This window comes from Esox lucius, chromosome 5, assembly GCF_011004845.1.
Source record: "Esox lucius isolate fEsoLuc1 chromosome 5, fEsoLuc1.pri, whole genome shotgun sequence".
Lineage (NCBI taxonomy): Eukaryota > Metazoa > Chordata > Actinopteri > Esociformes > Esocidae > Esox > Esox lucius.
This window is the reverse complement of record NC_047573.1, coordinates 26,019,579-26,045,813: the sequence shown is the minus strand read 5'-3', so window position 1 is coordinate 26,045,813 and position 26,235 is coordinate 26,019,579. Positions and strand designations below refer to the sequence as shown.

Here is a 26,235-nt window from a genome sequence, read left to right as displayed (position 1 = left end):
GCTTTGCCCAATACGTGCGCCATGTGGACGCTCCTCGTGGACGCTCCTCGTGAACGCTCCTTGTGAACGCTTCTCGGGCCAACTAGGAAACACAGTGTGCAGGTCCTATATGTTCCTCCCGGTTCCATAGGAATGTGGCGGAGTGGAGAAGATTGAGAATTACAGCTCTGTCTCCGTTTCTGTCACCATCTCTGTCTCCATCTCTATCACTGTCTCCATCTCCGTCTCCATCTCTGTCTTCGTCTCTATCTCTATCTCCGTCTCCATCTCTGTCTCCATCTCTGTCTCCGTCTCTATCTCTGTCTCCATCTCTGTCTCTATCTCTGTCTCTTTCTCCATCTCTGTCTCTATCTCCATCTCTGTCTCCATCTCTGTCTCTATCTCTGTCTCCATCTCTATCTCCATCCCTGTCTCTATCTCCGTCTCTGTCTCTATCTCCGTATCCATCTCAATCTCCGTCTCTGCCTCCGTCTCTGTCTCAATCTCTGTCTCTATCTCCGTCTCCATCTCTGTCTCCATCTCTGTCTCCATCTCTGTCTCTGTACTGTCTCGGTCTCTATCTCTGTCTCCATCTCTGTCTATCTCTGTTTCCATCTCTATCTCCGTCTCTGTCTCCATCTCTGTCTTCGTCTCAGTCTCCGTCTCCATCTCCTTCTCTATCTCCGTCTCCATCTCTGTCTCTATCTCTGTGTTCATCTCCATCTCCATCTCCATCTCCGTCTCCGTCTCTGTCTCTATCTCCGTCTCTGTCTCAGTCTCCGTCTCCATCTCTGTCTCTATCTCTGTCTCCATCTCTGTCTCCATCTCCGTCTCTATCTCCGTCTCTGTACTGTCTCTATCTCTGTCTCTATCTCCGTCTCTATCTCCGTCTCTATCTCCGTCTTTGTCTCCATCTCTGTCTCCATCTCCGTCTCTATCTCCGTCTCTGTACTGTCTCTGTCTCTATCTCTGTCTCTATCTCCGTCTTGGTCTCCATCTCTGTCTCCATCTCTATCTCCGTCTCTGTCTCCATCTCTGTCTCCGTCTCCGTCTCCATCTCTGTCTCTATCTCTGTGTTCATCTCTGTCTCCATCTCTGTCTCCATCTCTGTCTCTATCTCCGTCTCCATCTCCTTCTCTATCTCCGTCTCTATCTCTGTCTCTATCTCTGTGTTCATCTCTGTCTCCATCTCTGTCTCTATCTCCGTCTCAATCTCCGTCTCAATCTCTGTCTCCATCTCTGTCTCTATCTCTGTCTCCATCTCTATCTCCATCTCCTTCTCCATCTCTGTCTCCATCCTCTTTCACTATCTCTGTCTCCATCTCCGTCTCAATCTCCGTCTCCATCTCTGTCTCTATCTCCGTCTCCGTCTCAATCTCTGTCTCTATCTCTGTCTCCATTTCTGTCTCCATCTCTGTCTCTATCTCCGTCTCCATCTCTGTCTCCATCTCTGTCTCCATCTCTGTCTCCATCTCCGTCTCCGTCTCTGTCTCCGTCTCCATCTCCTTCTCCTTCTCTATCTCCGTCTCTATCTCTGTCTCTATCTCTGTGTCCATCTCTATCTCCGTCTCTATCTCCGTCTCCATCTCTGTCTCCGTCTCTGTCTCTATCTCTCTCTCCATCTCCATCTCTGTCTCCATCTCTGTCTCTGTGTGTTATAGAGGAGAGCACTGCAGCAAACTGAAAAAGTAGGTCAGACAGAGTGGAGAGAAACATGGCAGGGGAGGAAAGAGGGAGATAATTATTATTCTACAATGTGGAAAATAGTACCAAAAAAAGGAAATACCCTTGAATGAGGTGTGTCCAAACTTTTGACGTGTACTGTACATATATTCATAAAATCCAACATAATTTCCTACTAATTACCAAATTTTGAGCCATAGTGAATTTTTATTTGACCAATAGCTTTCGTCTGGCTGGAAATTATACAAACAAGTGACAAAACACAGTAAGACATTGTGCTGGAGATACAAATGAATAAAATAACTATTTCTGTTTTTTTGTGTCTGCCATGTCCAATCCCATGTCCAAACTTATTCATACCCCTTGAAATAGTTGATATCCCTGCAGATTTTGAGAAAAAGCTAGTTTTTATACCAATTAAAATGGTCTTCCATCATGAGAGGGCATTCAAATAATCTACAAATTGATAACAGCTGAACAGCAGTAGTTCTCTAGTCAGTTACTAGTCAACTGCAAGTCATGGCTAAGAACAGAAAGTTCTGTTATTAATTTATGTCTCCAGCACAGTGTCTTACCGTGTTTTGTCACTTGTTTATGTCATTTCCAGCCAGAAGAAACCTCTTGGTCAAATAAAAATGCACTATGGCCATTAAATGTGGCATGGGTATGAATGCTTTTGGGCTTAACTGTACATACATACGTATAGTCTGGAAACACTGTCATACACACACAGAAAATGCCAACAAAACAAACAGCCTTAGTGAGAGGGTGAGGCAAAGGGGGCACGGACAATGATGAGGGGAGGTAGAGCCACTCACTAAAGCCTCTTTCTTTGAAAGAAACTGTATGGGGAAATTGCATTACTCTGCGTTGGAACACTTTCACTACATAACTGTTTTTTAAAGGGGCAATATGTAAGATTTTTACTCTACATTTAGCATAAAAACAAGCAAGAAATAACAGTGGACATCTGTAGTTGATGTTTTAAGTTAATGTTTCAAACAATCTTTTACAACAAAATGAATCAGAGTGAATTACATATTCCCTGTTTAAACCTACTGGCCGCTCCTTCTATTAACTTGTAACCCCCTAATACTTATACGCCTTCCAACCCTAAACCACCCTGGACTAGCTACAGTAGGACTATACCGGTCTGGTTTGGTAATGGAAGATGAGGAGCTGACAAGCTGTGTAATTTTTAGAGGCAGAGTTCTACACTGTGCCCCTTAAATGTTCAAAATATAAAGAGAGTTTCTGAATGGGATGCCAGATATTGGGTTATAGAAAGGGAAGCAGTTTCTCAGCAGCAGCAAGTGCTTTCTAGTCTATCCCATTGCTTAGTTGGCCTTGTGATATTGTTTCATATTAATGAGGAGTGTTGTCAGATATTTTAAAAGTGTTTAATTACTTTTTAAATGTTATTTAACCAGGTGGTTAGACCAGAACGGTCAGACTGACGGATTAGAAAAGTCGGGAGGCACCTCCTGCCACCCATGAAGTGTCCTCATCTTTAGAGAGATCAATATTGTCCCAATTTTGATAATTTAATCCTTAGTACAATTATGGAAGCTGGGTCATTCTTCAGGTCATTCTTCTGTTGAAAGCAGAGTTTTTGCTTAATCTGTTACTTATTTGAAGAGGAACAAATACTCAATATTACAAACATGCTGCCCACAAATGACCAAAGCATGAGTACGCACTACATTCACCACAATCTCATTGTAAGGTTTTCATGAGAAAGGGAATGATATGTAATCTTTCTTTTTGGTGTTTTTATCAATATCCTTAGTTTCATAGAGTTTGGGTTATTGGCACAAACGTCTTTACAGCAGAGAAAGGTATATTTTTTAATCCAGGCCTGCTTTAAAGCCACCCAGGGCCATAGGTGTGCACACCATTTTACCTCAGATAATAATTGAATGCTGTGACAATGTGCCATTCACCAAATGCTTTTACTCAAAGCGAATAACATTACAGCGAGTGCATGCATTTTCAGTAAGCCTATGAGATCTTTGGGAATGGAACTCATGAACTTGGTGTTGCTAACACCACAATTATCAACTGAGTAAAGCTAACCAGATGTGATTAAATGATCATAGCTATAGACTGGATGTCGTTGTTGGGGTGGTACGACATATAGGGATATCTACAATACATTGGTTGATATACAGTAGTGCAGTATTAATAGTATTTTAGTCTTTAAATTCAACATTTTCAATTGTGAACAGAAGATTTCGAGCTGCAGGTTTGACAGGTTGAGTGGCAGTAAGAAAGTAAGAAAAAGAGGCTTGTCTGGACCATGAAGCACCACCATTGGTCTACTGAAGACTGGAAGAAGGACTTATGGACCAATTCATCTTTGGTTCACTGGTGTGACATCTTTAGTTCATCACGCTAGGTTTTTGTACGCCGTCGAGAAGGCAAAGGGATAGTTCCTCAGTGTGTGACACCAACTGTCATGGAGGTGGAAGCATGATGGTCTGGTCTTTTGCTGGCTCCAGAGTTGGCGACTTCCGCAGAGAGTGAGTGGCACCCTGAACCAAAAGAGCTACCACAGCATTTAGCAGCGCCATATAATACCCTCTGGTGTACACCTAGTTGGTCAGGGGTTCATCCTACAGGAAGATAATGACCCATAACACACCTCCAGGCTATGTCAGAACTACCTTAGAAGAAAAGAACAAGACGGTAGGCTTTAAATTATGGAATGGCCAGTGTAGTCTCCTGGCTTTAAACCCATCGAGCTAGTTTGAGATGAATTGGCCAGCAACCTTCAAGTGCAACACATTTGGGGGAACTTCTTCAACAGTGTTGGGAAGAACTTTCTGAACAATATTTGATCTCCATTTTAAAAAGAATGACACAAGTGTCCTCAACTATTATTTCTTGAAAGAGTAGCTACTTTGATGAGTCCAAAATATAGATTACATTTCGTTTTTGGTGTCCAAAACTGGAAAAAGGTAGGGATTCTAAAACCTTTGACCGGTAGTGTATATCATGGGTTGGTTAAAGGTTGATCGTGTTCAAGCAATAATGTTTCTTGCCTGCAACTCTGCATACACTGAGCTTCCACTTGGGGAATATATTCTAAACATAGCTCCTTTAAAAAGTATCGGGTTAAGAACTTGATGATGTTAAGATACAGTGTTGTGCCAAGTACTTTGGGCTATAAGGATTTTTGACTGCATGATTAATATACATATTCATAAGTGTCCAAATATTGGTCAAAACATAATGCATTTTCCCCAAGTCAATAAATATTTTTACCTGGCTAGTTTTTGTAACATAGAAAAGGAACGAATACTCATTTAATACTGTTTCGGCTACATAGAGGCTCAGTGCCACATGTTTCAGGTTGTTCATGTTGAACATTCATACCCCACTCTGATATGAAACCCACCCAGCTTTATCCTTACATCATTTTCTTTTCTGTTTCCCCCTCCTCTTTTTGTGTCCTCGTCATCTTTTCTTTCCCACTTCATTCTCAGTTTCTATGCTGCGCCAATAGGACACTAGTAGTCTGCAGTCTCATTCCAGCCAGGTCCCCTCCCCCTTTTTATCCATTCTGCAGGTTTATGACGTGTGGGTCCCGCATTTCTTTTTTTCCCCATTGCTTCTTCTTGGTCTGTCATACTGATTACCGTTGCAGGCTTTTTTTTTTGGAGTGGCAGATCCAGTATCCCTCAGTGCTCGACCAGGTTTGACCATGCACTCAGCCCCAAGGTCAACAATTATCCCGCTTAGGTGCCTAGTCAGGCGTAATAATCCGGCCTCATGATCTCATCCAAGTTAGTAATACCCTGCAGTTTCCTGTAGGGGGCGACTAACTGTTGAGCAGGTTACACCATCTGTTTTTTATAGCGCTGTTGTTTGGAAAATTGCTGTAACCCTTATCTCCGTCTTTCCTCTTTTCCATCTTACTGTCCCCCATTCAACTCTTTGGCTTCCTGTCTTTCCCCATCCTCTCTCTGGATCGTCCTGTCTTTCCCCATCCTCTCTCTGGATCTTCCTGTCTTTCCCCATCCTCTCTCTGGATCGTCCTGTCTTTCCCCATCCTCTCTCTGGATCTTCCTGTCTTTCCCCATCCTCTCTCTGGATCGTCCTGTCTTTCCCCATCCTCTCTCTGGATTCCTGTCTTTCCCCATCATATCTCTGGCTTCCTGTCTTTCCCCATCTTCTCTCTGGATCTTTCTGCTCCTGTCCTTTAGTACTGTGCGTTCCTCTCCCTTCTCTTCATCCTCATCTCCATCTCCACCTTCTGCATGGAGACGCATGAGGCCTTCAACACCATCTACAACAGGACGGAGAACATGACGGTGGGCAACGTGACGCGCGAGGAGATCGTGTACGAGGTGGTGACCGACAGCTGGCTCACGTACGTGGAGGGCATGTGCGTTATCTGGTTCACAATCGAAGTCATGGCGCGCGTGGTGTTCTGCCCCGACAAGGTGGAGTTCTTCCGGAGCACCCTGAACATCATCGACTTCATCGCCATCATGCCCTTCTACCTGGAGGTGGGGCTGAGCGGGCTGTCCTCCAAAGCCGCCAAGGACGTGCTGGGCTTCCTGCGCGTGGTCCGCTTCGTCCGCATCCTGCGTATCTTCAAGCTGACGCGTCACTTCGTGGGGCTTCGCGTCCTGGGGCACACGCTCCGCGCCAGCACCAACGAGTTCCTCCTGCTCATCATCTTCCTGGCTCTCGGCGTGCTCATCTTTGCCACCATGATCTACTACGCGGAGCGCATCGGCGCCGATCCAAACGACCCTACCGCCGCCAAACACACAGACTTCAAGAACATCCCCATCGGGTTCTGGTGGGCCGTGGTCACCATGACCACGCTGGGCTACGGGGACATGTACCCCGAGACGTGGTCGGGGATGCTGGTGGGCGCGCTCTGTGCCCTGGCCGGGGTGCTGACCATCGCCATGCCAGTGCCCGTCATCGTCAACAACTTTGGCATGTATTACTCTCTGGCCATGGCCAAGCAGAAGCTGCCCAAAAAGAAGGGCAAGCACATCCCTCGGCCCACCATGCCGGGTTCGCCCAACTACTGCAAGCCCGACGCCCTCGCCATGGCCACCGCCTCGCCCCATAGGATTCTGGGTAACGTACTCAGTGATGTGATCGGTTCCGGAGGTCTCGACTGCCCCCTCGCTCAAGAGGAGATAATAGAAATCAACCGAGGTGAGACATTTCTTGTATTTTTATTATTCCCAAACGAACCTGCTTCGACCTAGATGTTATATTTCTGGTCAAACAGGTTGTCAAACTTCATAGACAGATATCCGACCAAACTTGGGACAGTGATTTGCTCAGATACTCTGGGCTGTAGAAGAAGACTCTAGAATCAGAATGCTCTTTGACAGCTAGTTAGAGGCATTCTGTAATCTTAGTAATAATACAGTTTGTTGAGGGGAGGGTGTGGGTGAGGGATTAGACTGCCTTGGTCCCTGATCAGGGTAGTGTGTGTGTGTGTCTGTTTGTGTGCGTGTATGTGTGTCTCTGTTAACTAGGTAACAGGGACAACAATGTCTCCATTTGTTTAGGGTAAGGGTACGTTTAAGATTAGTGAAAGGAGGCTTTTTTAAGGACAATGAACTTTGGTGTCCCAATTTAGCTAAGTAAAAGCATGCGTGTGTGTGTGTGTTTGGGTGGGGGATTGTGAATCTGCCCTTGAGAGATAACTAGCCCATCAGAAGTCATGGCTAATTTATGATAAACCGTTGAGTCCACATTTGCCGTGAGGCCTCCATCTGTCCCTGTAGCACACGCACAGTACTTTAAAATGAAACTAATTTGGAATCGTTTACACAACACTTCTGCCCAAAAACATTTGTAATGTTTGGAATGTGATATGTACGGTGTTAACCATTTATTTAGTATGTGATGTACAGTGCGTAACCTCGATTTGGTATGTGATAGGTACAGTGTTAACTATTTATTTAGTATGTGAAATGTACAGTTTTAACCATTTATTTAGTATGTGATATTTGCAGTTTTAACCATTTATTTAGTTTGTGATATTTGCAGTTTTAACCATTTATTTAGTATGTGATATTTGCAGTTTTAACCATTTATTTAGTATGTGATATGTACAGTTTTAACCATTTATTTAGTATGTGATATGTAGAGTGCTTAACATTTCAATTGGCATGGATTGTGTTTTGCCTGATGTAAACACAAACTCAACACCTGACAATAGCACATGTTGTGTTTTTTTGTAGCACTTAAACAATAATTGAGTCAGCCATAATAGCCTTTCATCACATGATCAGCTATAGCCCTCAGCTCTCCCCGGCTTCCTCACACGCTCTCTTTTGTAAGACTTCACACTGTAGTTTTGGCTGTATAGCCTGTCAGGAAGCTGGAGAGCTGGAACTCATTCATGTGAGATCAAATTTGACAGCTGTGTCTGAGGAAGTAAGGCATGGTCACCCCGCAAAATCCACCCACACCCTCAAAACACTGCTTATATCACCATGCCCAGGGTTCAGTTGGCCTAGCTAAGCCGGTACAAACTTTTAGAAATGATCCTATGCCTAGTTACATAAAAGAATGAATATTTTGGGGGGTTTAGAAAACCCTGTAGGTACTGATGGTATTTGGCACTCACCCTCTCACATAGATTACACTGCCTACTGTATATATAAAACCACTGCACTTCAAACACAGTCCTAAATATGTATAATTCACGAGCAAGTCCTAATTAACTCCATTGCATTGTTTTTGTTTATTAGGACACAATCGCTGGGGACTCTATTGGGCTCAGTTGGAGGCCATTCTTCCCAAATCCATCGCCTGTTGCGTGTCCAAACTGCAGTATTATATTGGGATTAGTAGCCTGCGTTAGCACTTCCCCTCCTTAACCCTTTGACTATTTTCTTACATACTATTTTTCCAGTGATGGGAGACTGGGGACTCTGGATTTCTGTGTCAACGCGGCCTACATGCCAAACCCTCAGATATAGCAGCCAATTAAAGCCAGACTACGTGGGAGATAGTATGTAGAATGAAGCAGTGTAAGAGGGCTTGCCCCGTGCCAGTGTGGGAGGCGCAGCTCAGTTCGGCCTCAGTCTTCCATCACAGCCTTCCTCCTCCGCTATCCAGACGCGTCACTTCTCTCCTTCTCGTTTCCTTACCTTCCATCTCCTTCAACCCCTCCCTCTCCCTTTCCCTGTCTTCCCCGCCTCCTCTGGAAAGACTCCAAGCAGAACGGCGATGCGGCCTCCGCGGCCCTCGCCAACGAGGACTGCCCCACCATCGACCAGGTGATGAGCCCGGACGAGCGGAGCCCCGCTGTGCGGGGGGGGCCGGGAGTGACCCGGGAACGCTATCAGCAGGACCGCGCCTGCTTCCTGCTCAACACCAGGGAGTTCCGCGCCACCGATGGGAACGTGCGTAAAGGTACGTCGCTCCCGCCAGTGCCCGGAAGCGTAAAAACGCGCACACATCCCACACGCACGTACGACAACAGAGCGACACACGAGGCGCCATATGGCACGAGCACTGATACAAGTACTTTGTATTCTCCCTATTGAGAAGCAGTCAACAGGGTAGGCTCAGAAGCCTACCCCCTGTACACGTGAATGATGCACACACGATCAAACACAGCCTATCTCAGGACTGATTTGTGGTTAATTAGAGAGTGCGCGCAGACAGAGCGTTTATGTGAGATTCCAAACACTAAGTTCTGACAGCTCATGACAGCAACCTCCGGCACCAGCACCAGCTACGACGACACATTTTCTCTTCCGCTCCGGTCTTCCTGTTTCCATCTCCTCACCTCCATGTGTGTCCTGGTTTCCGTCCATTGCGGTTTCATTTCTTCTCCATGTTTTCTGTCCTCTTCTCTTTCTCTCTCACCGCCTCGAGTTGTTGTGCGCCATGCTGTCCGTGGGCTTATGTCTGTCTCCTGGTCGTGTCTTACTCTCATGGCTTCTCTTTCTGTCTCTTGTGCTCAGACAGTTGACCATGCATTAATTTACCTCTTGCCACTTCTCTTTCTCTTTCTCCCCCTTCCCCTCTTTCTCTCTCTCTGCATCCTCCTTCTTGTTTGGCCTGTACTCCACTGTGACCCCCCCCCCCCCCCCACACCCTCTGTCCTCATCCACTGCATATTATCCCTCATCCCGTTGTTATTCCCTTCCTCCTTCCATTTCCCTTCGGAAACACGCCTCATCTGACCCCGTCAACCTCCGACCTTCCATCTACTTCCTTACCGCTGCAACAAATCCTTTCTTTTGGTTTACCACCTTCAACCACAATCACCAAAAACCTGCACCAAAACCTGCATCAAACACTTCCTCTTTACACTCCTCCCAAACTGTTGACAATAAACTAGAGGCCGCAGCCCTGGCAGCCAGCCCAGATTCGCCTTTGACTGACGATTGGTATAAATTGGAAAGGTCTCTGCTACAGCAGGACCTTAATGCCAACTCCACCTCCTCCTGGATCAAACCATAAGCCAAGAGGTAACGCCTTAGATTCCAAAATGGAAGCCTGTGGGCTTTGCCCGGGAGGTACTGAAACCTCTCCTCGGGGACCCCCAGATGATTCACTTTTTGGCTGTAGCCCTGATTTGGTACACCTGATTCACTAATCAAGAGCTTGTTTTGTCTAATCTAGTGTGCTAGCTCTGGGATAGATCGAATATCTGAAACAGCTGGGGGTCCCTGAGGAGAGTATTGAATCTCTCTGGCATATACAGTAAACACCTATATATATGTACTGTGTGTATATATATATATATATATATATATATATATATATATATATATATATATATATATATATACACACACATGTCTATATGCACATATTTATTTATATATGTATATATATAATAAAAATGTTTACCAGCCCTCAGCCAAGAATTTTAGGATGTCTGTAGTACAAGTTATTGCATGCTGGCGGTTGACACACAGACACACCTCCAACAGACACACTTAAACACGGAAGCACAGACACTCTCACACACACTGAGCATGACGGTGCATCACAACGATTCCTCACTACGTTCACAGTGTTGTGTGTGTCGGGTCACCCATGAACTGCCTGGGTGGGAATGTGGGTGTGCATTTCAATATAGTCCAATCAACAGATAGAATCAGTAGATATTTGGGAACACCAATGCCAATGTATTGCTCAGAGTTTCATCCAATCAGAAAAAAAAACGATTACTCTTGAGTGTGATTTTCCTTTTTCTTTCGTTGCCAACCTAACTGCATACCAGTGCACCATAACTACATCGTATGAAGTGGGACATTTTAATTATACTAATCTTTTGCCAATACATCTCCACAAGTCAAAGAATCAACATTGTGTTTATAATACTTAATGGATAGTTTGGGTGTCTGTGTGTGTGTGTGATATGCGAGCAACAGGCAGTGTATTTGAGAGACTGTGTGCAAGTGTACTGGTATGTGCATAATATATATTTATATATATGTGTGAGTGTGTGGTTGTGTGTGTGTGTGGTTGTGTGTTTGTGTGTTTGTGTGTTTGGGGCGACATTTCACGTACCGCAGCTGCACTGAAGCAGCAGTGTAACTCCTGAAGGGGTGTCGTGAAACGGCCAGGTCACGCGTTGTCTGATGTGTTCTGTGTTATTGTCTCCCTCTTCAGGTTGTGTAATATCACGCGTTTGTATGTGGGCTTATTCATTCCTACACGTAAACACTGTGTCACTGTCTTACCCCCAGTGCTGTGTCGTGCTGTGTCGTGTCGTGTTGTGCGTGTGGCTTTTACTGTGTTATTTCTTTGTGTCCCTGGCGCCCTTCGTTACCCCGCTGACATTCACCCTGACAGATAGTGAAAAGACACATCGCTCTTTAGAGAAATGGCCTTTGGCACTGGGACAACATTTCCCGTTTTACGTTATTCCATCATGGTGTGATTTTTTATTTTTTATATGTCTACTCTGGAGAAGTGCAAGAGAGGATTTACAATGCGATGTTGTACAAGCGGCCATCTTTCGAGGGTCAATGGTCAGTGGGGTCCGCCGAGCCTCCGAGGTGTACGGGAATAGCTCCTTACGACACATGCCTCACCTGGGACACATGCCTCACCTGGGACACATGCCTCACCTGGGACACATGCCTCACCTGGGACACACGCCTCACCTGGGACAAAAGCATTTCATTCCTTATGACACACGCCTGACCTGGGACATAAGCATTTCATTCCTTATGACACACGCCTCACCTGGGACAAAAGCATTTCATTCCTTATGACACACGCCTGACCTGTGACATAAGCATTTCATTCCTTATGACACACGCTTGACCTGGGACATAAGCATTTTATTCCTTATGACACATGCCTGACCTGGGACATGAGCATTTCATTCCTTATGACACACGCCTCACCTGGGAAATAAGCATTTCATTCCTTATGACACACGCCTGACCTGGGACATAAGCATTTGATTCCTTATGACACATGCCTTACCTGGGACATAAGCATTTCATTCCTTATGACACATGCCTCACCTGGGACATAAGCATGTCATTCTTTATGACACATGCCTTACCTGGGACATAAGCATTTCATTCCTTATGACACATGTCTCACCTGGGACATAAGCATGTCATTCTTTATGACACATGCCTTACCTGGAACATAAGCATTTTCAGCCCTAACATCAGATGGCTCCACTCGGCACTGGACCCTCCTCCCATCGATTTCCAAATGTGCCAAACAAACATCACTGTAATGCTGATTGGAGAAAACCAATGTTGTTTTTTAAGTTTGTCGTGTTTCGAAACCAGTATTCCCAAGACCTCGAACTGTGTGCTATCGGTGCCTAATGTGGTAAAAAAACATCAGGTAGGACTTCTCTTCTGTAGTGGAGTGACCTATGTCACTCCAAAAAACAATATGTACAGTAAGCTACACTTGGTGACAAAAGTGCTCTAACACTGACTGACTCAGACAGACACAATGACTGACAACTGGCTCTGTACGCTCTAAGGTAAGCAAGCCTTTACCTGTTCCACTCCTCTCCTGAAAGCCCCTGAATGCTTCGGCAATGTGTGTGTTCAACTGTTTTTTGTTTGTATAAAAAGCTCCACTTAATGGTGCAAATCCCTCTTTAAAACCAATAAGGAGGCCATTTGAAGCAGAACGCAAGAAGCACTAGAGGGTGTTAGGATGACATTCAGTGTTTCTTGAATGATTCCTGCTCTCATTATCTTGGTACACGTGTTTGGTCTGGAGGATAGAAAGAACATATTTAACAATCAGAACACTAAGAGGTTCTTTCCCTTTTACAATGTTTCAATTCAATATGCCAACTTACAGCTCTCATTATTGCAGAAATTAGAGGAATCTGTAGGACCCGTGGACCACCAAAATCTGACCTCCCTCTGTAACCTGAAACATCTAACAATAATGGAATACCGAAATAGAACGCCTCAGAGCTGGATTGCATTCAATCACATATTGACCAGCAATCTAATTGAATGCCAAAAGAATGGGAATGAGGTGAACAAACCCTGAAGGGAAATGCTGTAAACTCACCGGAGGTTTTATGGCCTTATTGCTCCAGTAGAACGGAATAATGGCTTAATGGTGTTTTCCCTTCTTTGTTTTAAAGTGGGATTCCCTATTTTGTTCTCAAACTCGTACTGTGCGCTTTGTCCGTGGTTTCTTGGGTATTTGCATATGCAGGCCTCGCTTATTTTAGTAGTCTCGCTATTATCATACTTGTCCATTTGACCTCCTTTGCTCAACATGTAATATGCATGGCTCGATGAGGTCAAAGGGTCAGTCGCCTCTTGTGATTGCTCACTGTCAATCATTCCTTCTCAATACTGTCCTTTCTGCACAACTCTCTACCTTTCTTTTCGGTGTTTTCTTTTTCTTTCTATTTCTCTTTCTATTTCTGTTTCTTTCTATTTCTCTTTCTTTCTCCCTTTCTTTTTTCCTTTCAATGATTCTCTTCTATTCTTTCACAAATTTTTTGTCTTTCTTTCTCTTTCTCTTTTTTTCTTCTTTTTGTGTTTCTTTCTTTTTGGTCTTTTACACTCTCTTTGTGTATGTTTGTGTCTTTGGCCATGTCCGAAATCAATCTTGCCTACTGTATTTACTAAATGGACAAACTTTGTCAACATTGTTTGTACAGTGCTGTGATGTCCTTTATCTAATGATCAGCTGTTGTCAACACCTGCCTCCAAAAAAAAAGATTGTTTTCTTCCATGTACTATATTTATGTTTTCATATTATAAATCCTAAAAAAATTTTATAATGCAATATAGAATGCAAGTAAGGGTATTAGACACGGCCAATGTGTGTGTGTTTGTGTGGGTATTTGTACAGTATTTCTGTCTTGTGTGTTTATTTTGGTGTATTGGTTTGTGTCTTTTCTTTTTTTCCTTCTAGATTTCATTTTGGTATGTGTTTATGTTGAATATTTAAAATTAATCAAGGACAAGGTATATTTGAGTTAACTCTGTTTGGTTTTATCTTTATTTGGTGTGGGATGTTGTTGTCAGTTACTTTACTTTGCCCATGTTCGTTTCTGTGTATTCATATATTATCTAGTTATCTATTTACCTTTCCTCCTCTCAATCTACTCATGACTTATTTTCCATTCACAAATAGGATAATTTACTTAAAAACAGTAATGAAATAAAAAATGTGTACTAAGCATTGCTAATTAATTCACCTATTTTAGTCTTACTTATTTAACATTTTAGTATAATAAAACTAAACAACAACCTTAATGTAATTGGACAATACCTTTTCATTCTGCACTTGATGGGAGGTAAGAGGTAACTTAAATATGCATAGTCTCTCATTTTAGTCATTGCTTTTTCCTATTAAATAATGCAAGTTTAGGCCTCTCCTATTTCCATCATGTGGACAATCAGACAGCTTTGTCCAGCTATAGTGGACTTGTTGTTCAGATTTATCGTACACTGATTAAAACAAAAACAACTACATTTTCTAAAAAGCTGCCAAAATTCACATGAATGCGAACATGCAGTAAATATTTTCTTAACACAAAATCCTCAAAATAATGAAATATATAATCCCAATATCTATATTTATAAGTTAGGATTTCATTTTGTTTGAGCCTTAATTACATTTGAAATTATTAAAAAATATATATATTTGACCATCAGAAAATTTACTTATACTGATTTCAGTATTTGTCTATTTTGTCTCAATATTATTTGGAAATAATAGGGATATATTAAAATTAGCTAGAAATGCCGAAAAACGACACAGACACATTTAATGCCATGTCAAAATGTAGATTAGATTTCAATGCTGAATGGTCCCAATTAGAATGTGTCCATTCTAAGACCAGGACAAAAGAACACATAATACAAGGTATAACTGCACTTTTGCCATATTTTTTGGTCACATCTGAAATGTTCTTACCTCATGGTTTTGCAGAGAATAGATGTTGGTTGATGTTGTCTCATGTGTTGCAGTGATTGTTGAAACCTTGAACTGGTTATCAGGCCTACATTTGATGAAAACTACTGAATGTTATAGGTTCCTATCAGTTTATAATTTTTTGTCATGTGTTTAATGTCATTGTTTTTGTCTATAATGATCAGGATATTGTGTCATGGTCCTGTGGAGGTTTTGTATACACTGTTACAGTTTACGGTTACTCAAGGAATGCTGGAGATTGTCAAGTAACCCCTTGAGTTCCTTCATGGACCATTATTAATTAATGGGTTGGATCTACTGACAGTTCTTGGTTGGATATCAAGGGTTGGATATCTTTTTTGACCACTTGTTAAGTAAATGTAATTCCAGTACATTTGTTCTGTTGTTTTCTGTTCAACTGGTGGAATAAAGCGACGTGGTATGTAGCTCCAATACTTTTTAAAAGGGGTATATTTTGGAAAGGTTATAATAGCAGTAACTAGTAACTAGTAGTAAATAGTAACTAGTAACTGACATGCATAGGCATCGATGGGCTGCCACCTCTGCAATGTTTAAAGGTTGAAATGTGCAATGTTTAAAGGTTGAAATACAACCCATCGGTTTGAACATTCATGTTTTCATAGATTTTTAACCCCTTTGGAAAATATTCAGACCTCTTCACTTTCTCCACATTTACCTGTGTTATGGACGTCATTTCGTATATATTACATAATTTTTGTTGCCATCAATCTACACATGATAGTAACAAAGCAAAAAACACATTTTAAGAAATGTCTGTTATTATATTGACAATAAAAAACTGAAATATCTCATGTACATTACTTAGAACAAACCAGGAACTAACCGTTCCTGCAAAGCTCCCCAGATCATACTTGAGGATGTACATGAAATTAGAGAGAACCTCCAGAAGAGCATGACCTAACATCCTGATGGCTGTTTTGTGACATTCCATCAGTGTTCTACACGTTGTTGGCAGGAATGTCTAATAGTTCAGTTACTTTTCTTTCATCTGTTACCTGAGATTTTCATCCTGTCTTATTTCATTTTTCTCTCAAAATATTTTTCAAATGTGAACTTTAAAATGTATTGTTGGCAGTTGCATTTCATACATTTGCATGCATCTATTTCACTGTGAAATATCACTGTTACAGTTCCTAACAGCAAATATTTTCACCTATGACAGATTTTTATCAAACGTGATATCAGGCATATAATGTACAGTAAGGAATACAGTGATTGGCACCATTGATGAGCAACACAATTTAAGCAAGGTAATGAAAAACTCCATTGAACAAACAGAATGCAGTGATGGGCAAATCATTTAAACCCTATATTCAATAGAAAATAGTACAATGACAACATATCAAAAGTTGAAACTGAGACATTTTATTGTTTCTTGAAAAGTATATGCCCACTTAGAATTTGATGCCAGCAACACATTTCAGAAAAGTTGGGACAGAGGCAACAAAAGACTGGAAAAGTTGTGTATTGCTAAAAAACTAAACCTGGTGGAATATCACACAACTAATTATATAATTTGGTAACAGGTCAGTAACAGGATTGGGTATTAAAAGAACATCAGAAGTGAAAATGGGGAGGGGTTCACCAATCTGTGAAAGACTGCGCAGGCAAATAGTGCAACAATAACGTTTCTTAACGTAAAATTGCAAAGCGTTTGGGGATCTCTTCATCTATGGTACATAATATCATTAAACAATTCTGACAATCCGGAGAAATCTCTGTATGCAAGGGACAAGGCAAAAAAACAATATCAGAAGGCCGAGCTCATTTAAGATGGACTGAGGCGAAGTGCAAAACTGTCCTGTGGTCTGACAAATCAAATTTTTAAATTATTTATGGGACACCATGTTTGTCATGGAGACCGTGTCCTTCGAACTAAAGAGGAAAGGGACCATCTGGCTTCTTATCAGGGCACAGTTCAAAAGCCAGCAACCGTTATGGTAAGGGGGTGCGTTGGTGCACATGGCATGGGTGACTTGGACATCTGTGAAGGCACCATTAATGCTGAACTATATATATAGGATTTGGAGCAACATATGCTGCCACCCAGATAACGTCTTTTTCAGGGAAGGCCTTGCTTATTTCAGCAAGACAATGCCAACAACAACATGGCTCCATAGTAAAAGAGTCCGGGTCCTAAACTGGCCTGCCAGCAGTCCAGACCTGTCACCCATTGAAAACAGCTGAAATCCGATATCAAGCAAGATTGGGAAGACATTTCTCTTTCAAAACTACAGCAAGGAGTCTCCTTAGTTCCCAAAGACTTACAGAGTATTGTTAAAAGAAGAGGTGATGCAACACAGTGGTAAACATGCCCCTGTCCCAACATTACTGAAACATGTTGCTGGCATGAAATAAAAAATGCCCGTGTTTTTTTCCAATAACGATACAATTTCCCAGTTTCAACATTTGATATGTTGCTTTTGTACTATTTTCCATTAAATATAGGGATCCATGATTATCATTGCATAATGTTTTTATTTGCATTTTACACAGTGTCCCAACATTTCTGGAAATGAGGGTTGTACATGGTAAACTATTGAATGATTTTTTTGTCATAAAAATGTTGTGATCAACTTCCTTTCAGTGCTTTCTAGACACCTTGCTAGGATAATGGCTAAAACTGAGCCTTGTTTAATCTTTATTGAGATATTTGTGGCCATTATTATGTGCAAAGGAAAGAAAGTGGACTAGAACTCGGACAGTGTGTCCTTAAGGAGCAGTAGGCTGGAATCCTACCAGTGCTGCAGCAGGGTACGTGCACTCGTCCATGTTGCCAATAAACCTACAAATCTCCTGAGAGGGGCTAGTTGACTCACATATGACGTAGACATGATTATTAAGACACTGCAAGCATAATGTATTGGGTGTTATCCCTTAACACGTCATAACAAAATGTATTGGGTGTTATCCCTTAACACATCACAGCATAATGTATTGGGTGTTATCCCTTAACACATCACAGCATAATGTATTGGGTGTTATCTCTTAACACATCACAGCATAATGTATTTGGTGTTATCCCTTAACACATCACAGCATAATGTATTGGGTGTTATCCCTAAACACATCACAGCATAATGTATTGGGTGTTATCCCTTAACACATCACAGCATAATGTATTGGGTGTTATCCCTTAACACATCACAGCATAATGTATTGGGTGTTATCCCTTAACACATCACAGCAGTATGTATTGGTTGTTACCCCTTAACACATCACAGGCAACTGCTGGGCACGTTGCGGCTTGTGTTGGATCAATACATGTAATTATAGCAAGAATGACCCCTCACCTTATTTAACAATCCATTGATCCTATGTTAGACTGTGATGCAATATGGGGCCATGTCTAACAGAGTCCAGAGTGGACTTGGTATTTAAGATGTATAAAGCGTGTTAACCTTCTATGAATGCTCATCTGCATAATGTCAAGGATGTGATCCTGACATGCCCAGGACCATTTTAATGAAGAGGTGAACAAGTAGTCTGGATGAAGTGATATGATGTCTTCTGGTTTATTGCCAGGTTATAGACATGCAGAACCAAAATGTTTGGTAAAAATCAGTTCAGAATATTTGCCCTGCTCCTCTCTTCTCTGTGTTTCCTCCATCCACCTCCCTTTTTTCTGATTAATCCTCATTCTCATTCCATTCTCAGGCCGCCATTGCAGTGCAAGTATATCTAAAGTCTGACAGTAGGTAGGTACTTTCTCTCTCATGTAGTCTCAGATACGTTTGGCTAAAGATCATAATCAGTGAGAGGTCGTAGATTCATGCCCCTGTATGTTTCATTTATCAATTTATTGTTATATATATAACCAATGTAATGAGAGGAGAAATCAATTCACTTTAAGTGGAATGCGATTCACTCTGAAAGCAGGTATTCACTTTTTAGTGTAACCAAATAACATGCTTGGCAGATCCTAAATGTAGATGTAAAGAAAGCTACAGTGGAAGTTCAGTTGTGACTAATACATGTGATTATATATACACACATCTATGTGTGTGCATATTTTTAAGCAGTAAGACATAAGGGGTGTAGTAGACAGCCAGATGTGGTTTATTGGCCATATACCGTAAAACCCTGAGGTTCCTTTTTTTATCCTGCAAACCCCTGAGGTACATATATATATAATGTATTTATATTTGCACTACAGGATCTTTTGAAGTCTTTAAATGTCTGCTTAATTGGCATTCATTTGTTATTTTACAGTACATCACGTAAAAAAATAATAATAACTTTACAGTAGCTTTTTTCTGTTTGGTTTTGGATCTTTGGATGGCCATCTATCTCTGTCTTTGTAGTCTATTGAATGTTGTTTTCTCCCAAGCACTATGGGCAAAAAAAATCCCATGATTTGCTGGCCAATATAGTTACTATTTGTGTACCTCATTATAATTGCTCTCTTTCCAACCCTATACTTCTGAAGTAGCAAACATAGAATTTCAACAACTGATGCGTGAACCCAGAGTATATTTGTCCTCATTAGTAAAACTAGTAAAAAAATAACTGGTAAAAAAAGAAGAAGAAGAAAATCTAAGAAGTTTGGCATTTAAATAAACCCAATGTTGACGAATGACCAGTGTTCGGAAAGGGACCCAGTTGTCACACTTAATATAACTAAAGATGCCTTTTGACTCTAGTAAATATTAAAGTATTCCAGTAATATACTACAGATCTTGAGTAAAAGTTTTTTGTATTAAAAGTATTCAAAGTTATTATAATAATTTCCCCTATTAACTAGGTGAAACCTTTAACTAGAGTGCCCTAATATTAGCCCCTTTCGTAAATATGGGCAAAACCGGCAGTGGAAAATATATGTTTGCTGTTTGTCCTCTTGGTCTTTGATTCAAAGTTCTGACAGAAAGTAATATGATTGAAAATAATAAATGTGAAATCAATTAAATAATTATTTTCTCCAAAACTTGTGTGCCACAAATATTGGCAGCCTTACAAATTCTTATGAGTAAAAAACTCATTGAAGTGTAGTCCCATGTGTATTTTACGTTTTTAAGTTCATTAGGAACATTTAAGTGATTAGGAACACTTAAATGGTGAGCCATGACCTCCTGTTTCACTTGGGTATAAATATGAGGTGACCCAGGCCAAATTCCCATAGTCGTCCATTACAATGGGAAAGACCCAAGAACATGTGTGACAACATTTTGTTGTTCTGCAGAAATCAGGAAACAGTTGAAAATACTTTCCACTATCACAGCAATAATTAAGAAGTTTATAGCAACTGGAGATGTTAATAATCGGCCTAGAAGAGGATGTGTCTATATTGGCTCCACGCACTGTGAGGTGGATGGTTTGAGTGGCCAAAGAATCTCCAAGGATCACAGCTGGAGAATGTGGCACTAGACAACTTGTTAGGTTACATGGTATCATGGACATCAAGTTCCCAGCATATATTAAATCAAAACCTGACGCTTAAACTGGGCTGTAGTTGGATTTTCCAGCGGGAGAATGATACAAAGTACACCTCAAAATCAACATAAAAATTGTTCAGTTACCACATAATCAAGCTTTTCCAATGGCCATTCCAGAGGAGAAGTCCACAAGCGTGAAACTTGGAATCTGAGGGATCTGGAGGTTCTGTATGTAGGAATGGTCTCAGATCCCTAGCCATGTGTCCTACAACGTTAAATGAGAACTCAGAACTGATATATTGGCAAAGGTATATTTTTCCAAAAAATATATTTATTTTATGATAAGATTTTATTTTTCAATTTCCAATTTTTTCCTTAGAGGTTTTGATTAATATTGAAAATTAAAGATCAAGATGATAATTAATTGACTGCCTATTTTGCTAATATTATCCAGGGGTGCCAATGTTATATAAGGGCATGGTAAATGACAAATACTTTTAAATATCTGATATTATGTTTATCACTTCTCCAACCGACAAAGCATTTGTTTTTAGGGGTTTTGACAGGTGTGCTTAAAGAGTCCACCAGATCAGATGCAGTGTGGGGATGCCTGGGATGTTCTCTTCAGTCTTCCAAATCAAAGTATTTTTCGACTTAACTTTTGATTGAAATGTTTTAAACCATCTTCTTGCTAAATATACTGTCAAATGGGCTGTAAGGACATTCCATTTATTTTTAAAAGAAGCAACAATTTCGATGCCTTTGAACCCTGGCCGTATAAGATACATTTTAAATGTGTTCTTTTACAATGTAAAATGATTCATGTGTTTAAGAACACATATGCAAGCAAACATGGAAACACACATTTGCGAGTACAAAAGGAAACTGACATTTTAATGTTACACTAAGCAGGATAAGCTGATGCTCCATCTGAGCTTTATAGCACCTCCAACTGATAGAGTCAGTGTTAGCGTGACATTGAAAAACTGAAACAGTGGATGGAGCAACCACAATCCTGTATACAGTAACCTAGTACTGCTTTAGACATGTCTGTGTGTGTACCATTGCAGGAATCTAGTAAAAAAATTCTTCATCAATATTTCACTGTGCTGCATTCCAACTAATGTGCCTCAGCAAGCTTGAATAAAAGGAGGATTTTTATTTATGGACGAGTGATGTTTAAAGTGGTCTAGTTGGTCACAGTGGACTGCCACGTTGCCATAGCAAAGTTTTTTTTCCCAATGCAGCAAGGAAGCACAAAAGGCATCATGCCAAGTAGTGTTACTTGTTCTCTATCTGTGAGATGAAGATCCATAATGCTTGGAGTTCTACATCCAGACCGTGACTCTTCTATTAGACTACGACCTATATTAACAATGGCTGAACTGACACATACTTTGTACTGATAGTCTAGTGACATGGTTGTGCTCTATTGACTTGAGTCACGTATTGACACCTGCACACCACACTATTCTGCCCACTACCAGAAACGCAGCCATTGTTACTGTAGTCATTATATAAATTGTTACGGTAGTCATTATATAAATTGTTACGGTAGTCATTATATAAATTGTTACGGTAGTCATTATATAAATTGTTACTGTAGTCATTTTATAAAAAAGCAATTGTTTCTACCTACCAATGGTGTTTTTTGACTGGACAGCACTCTTCAGCACACAACTGTCTAGTCTGGTGTCAAGTGTCTCTCTGTTTTCTACAGGTGGAGCTAAATGTTTGCATGCCTTATCCACTTAAATTACAGAGGGAAAAGCTACATGGTGTACAGTGCTTTAAACAGAAACCTTAATATGCAGTTTGATAGTGACACAAAATTTCTGTATTCATTCCCAGCATCTATTACGGTACCATTGACCATGATTGGTTTCAACACACTGTAGCAGCTGTGACGCTAAATTGTGACAGTGTTCTATCCTACATTCAGAGCCGTAGCACTGGTTTACCAGTTCCTTTTCCCACTGTTAATACATCTCTGTTACAGGACGTGGTTACTTTGAAAGAGGAAGTGAGGTTGACATTGTGGGGAAAGCTGTCAGGTTGTCAGGAACCTAAAGGGAGTATTAAGAGATGGGCTATTTGTAACCACAGATTTTGTGTCAATACGCCTCACTTTCACTTCACAAAATGGATACGTTTGACTCATGATAAGACCCGGTTTTATAAAAACAATGTTAAAATGACCCCTTTACTTCCTTGACAACTTAACTTGGTCAAATGTTTCAGTGAAACCTCAGCTTTCAGTTTGTTGTATTTGCTGCTGTCTTGGTCTTAAAGGGACATGCTCTGCCTTTTGGACCTGGTTGCCTAAAACACCTGAACACAAGTCGTGTTAGCAACTGCCTTATTAGGCCATGTTAGGTGCTTTATTCAACTGGTCTGATGGTTTGAATGTTTTATTCATGAATACCTATTAATAATAACTTTTGTTTTTCTCTTTTGAAAAGAATTATGAATGACATAAATCATAACTCGCATTTTCTTGTTTTGTCCTGTCTTGTCTCTATGTCTGTCCCTGTCTGTCTTTTAAATGTCTCTTAACATTTGATATTATTTGCTCACATTTTGATTTGTCCTAAATTTATTCTGTTATATAATGTTCTGTTTTACACTTATCTGTTAACACCCTAAACTAAATTTGGCTTTTATATGTAACTATTTTACACCCAAACAACTGTCAAAAATATTGATTTCTCGCATCCACGTTGTCATAACATGTATACATTTTCTTTAATTAAAAACGTATAATTTCACCCCAAAAAACTAATCCAAAAAAACATACAAAACATTATTTTAAACTATTGCTTGTCAATCAAATGTTTTCCTCTTAAGCAACTGGCTATGAGAAATCTCGCAGCCTGAGCAACATATCAGGAATGGCTGGGTCAGCTTTGCGCATTGCCCCAATCACTAGCCCTCCCTTTGAAACTTACGAGGCCCCAGTTACATTGCGCCGCTGCCGTTCCCCAATACCATCCATTTTGTAGCGAAAAGGAGGTTTGCTCATAGGACAAACAACATGATGGGTTGGCTTAAAGGACTGGAATGTATTTATGGCTCCAGAAGGTTCATACACAGTGCAAAGCACATAGCAATAACCACATTGATTTTGAATGTAGAAAGATTCTGACTACTTGTCTTGTGAATTTGTGGTTTGAGATGCATGCCTCAGGTAGACGATGAGGTAACATTTAGGGATAATACTTCATTTAACAGCCCAGTTTAGGCTGGTATTTACCTGGTCTTACCTTAACTCGGTAAATAACACGGTCACAACGGTTTCTGGTATTTACCTCAATTGATTCAATGCGTGTTGGTGACTAAACAAGTTAGTTGACTCACAAAAGCTGCAAAATAAAGACTTACAGAAGTAGATTTAGGAAAATATGATAATGAAATAAAAGGATGAGAAATGCTTGGATGGGATATTCGTGAACAAAGACGTTGAACTAGCTAAAAAGACACTCTAAGAACCAATGCACAGTTACAGCTGCAAGTGTAGTTGATAAGCGTGTAAATTTACATACTGCCAGTATTTTGTTTGCTGATCAACCGAAGCTAATTCTGTCCAGAAAAAAAGTTTAAGAAATGGAAAGTCTACAGTTCTTGTAGTGAATGGAAACATAAGGTACATGGTCAATCCTAAGTAATTTCTACTGAATTCATCACATGTTAATATCATTATTGTGTATGTATGCTAAACGTTTTGGGGATTCATCACATGCACCTTAGAACAAGGTACATTGAGCTTTAAATGTACTGAACCGTACAATGAAAAACCATACATTTAACAATCACAAGGCACTTATACACTCACCTAAAGGAGTATTAGGAACACCATACTAATACTGTGTTTGACCCCCTTTCGCCTTCAGAACTGCCTTAATTCTACGTGGCATTGATTCAACAAGGTGCTGAAAGCATTCTTTAGAAATGTTGGCCCATATTGATAGGATAGCATCTTGCAGTTGATGGAGATTTGTGGGATGCACATCCAGGGCACGAAGCTCCCGTTCCACCACATCCCAAAGATGCTCTATTGGGTTGAGATCTGGTGACTGTGGGGGCCATTTCAGTACAGTGAACTCATTGTCATGTTCAAGAAACCCATTTGAAATGATTCAAGCTTTGTGACATGGTGCATTATCCTGCTGGAAGTAGCCATCAGAGGATGGGTACATGGTGGTCATAAAGGAATCGACATGGTCAGAAACAATGCTCAAGTAGGCCGTGGCATTTAAAGGATGCCCAATTGGCACTAAGGGGCCTAAAGTGTGCCAAGAAAACATCCCCCACACCATTACACCACCACCAGCAGCCTGCACAGTGGTAACAAGGCATGATGGATCCATGTTCTCATTTTGTTTACGCCAAATTCTGACTCCACCATCTGAATGTCTCAACAGAAATCGAGACTCATCAGACCAGGCAACATTCTTCCTGTCTTCAAATGTCCAATTTTGGTGAGCTCGTGCAAATTATAGCCTCTTTTTTCCTATTTGTAGTGGAGATGAGTGGTACCCGGTGGGATCTTCCGCATTGTTGCCTACCCGCCTCAAGGTTGTGTGTGTTGTGGCTTCACAAATGCTTTGCTGCATATCTCGGTTGTAACGAGTGGTTATTTCAGTTAAAGTTGCTCTTCTATCAGCTTGAATCAGTCGGCCCATTCTCCTCTGACCTCTAGCATCAACAAGACATTTTCGCCCACAGGACTGCTGCATACTGGATGTTTTTCCATTTTCACACCATTCTTTGTAAACCCTAGAAATGGTTGTGCGTGAAAATCCCAGTAACTGAGCAGATTGTGAAATACTCAGACAGGCATATCTGGCACCAACAACCATGCCACGCTCAAAATTTCTTAAATCACCTTCTTTCCCATTCTGACATTCAGTTTGGAGTTCAGGAGATTGTCTTGACCAGGACCACACCCCTAAATGCATTGAAGCAACTGCCATGTGATTGGTTGATTAGATAATTGCATTAATGAGAAATTGAACAGGTGTTCCTAATAATCCTTTAGGTGAGTGTAGTTATAGTTTGTAACAGAAGCAATGTCACGGTAACACTGTCACACAAATCATACAACTAAAACTTAAGCCCTGTACTTGAAGGTCATGAAGGATTATGACAGTTGCCTACATATATTATGGCTAAAACACCACTCTGGATGGTAAGGTAACTAATACACTGTCACAGCCTTTTGGGTGAATGTAGTTGCTTACACTGTAGTTCCTATTTTAAAAAGTACATTATGCAGTATGGTAGTAAAAACAAAATTGCAGACATTTAGAATATTTTGTTTAAGATACTTTAAATTATACAAAATTATGTAAAATAAAGTTAGATTGATTATACTGTACAGTATTTATTAAGTATCACTTATCACAAAAGCAAGCACTTTACTTGACTAGACTTATTTTACTAAACCTACTCCAATTGAAGTTGCATGTGTGGATTATACATCAAACACACTACACTTTACATTACAATAATTACATATATCACATAAATAACTAATTATAGGGAAATAAATATCCTGTTGTCTCCCTGGCCTGATATTGGCTAGACTGATCCATTGATTTCAAACGGTTGGTAACTAACTGCTCATTGTCAATATTTCTAACAGTTGATGTTTAGTATATCTTCATATCTTTTCTGCTTCTTGACTTTTGATATAATTGCTTTTAATTTTCCATATATTTTGGCTCACTCCACAACTTCAGTCCACCTCTCCCCTGAATAAGAAATACAAAAA

General features: G+C 40.8%; 1 protein-coding gene across 7 annotated transcripts in view; it reads left to right on the top strand.

The window, feature by feature from the left end:
- Positions 1-26,235, top strand: part of kcnc3b (potassium voltage-gated channel, Shaw-related subfamily, member 3b) — a 73,605-nt gene that overhangs the window by 38,597 nt on the left and 8,773 nt on the right. For 2 of the 7 annotated variants that reach the window (XR_003781850.2, XM_020046515.2), the window contains exons 3-5: positions 5,871-6,846; positions 8,863-9,066; positions 10,004-10,133. Coding sequence is in view for 6 of the 7 variants with exons in the window: in XM_020046515.2 (XP_019902074.1) it covers positions 5,871-6,846; positions 8,863-9,066; positions 10,004-10,125 (1,302 nt within the window). In the remaining variant the exon portion in view is untranslated. Of the gene's footprint in view, positions 1-5,870; positions 6,847-8,862; positions 9,067-10,003; positions 10,134-11,286; positions 13,509-18,747; positions 20,050-21,016; positions 24,347-26,235 lie in introns of those variants that run through there. The other 5 variants (XM_020046514.2, XM_020046516.2, XM_034292411.1 and 2 more) reach the window with 5 other exon arrangements.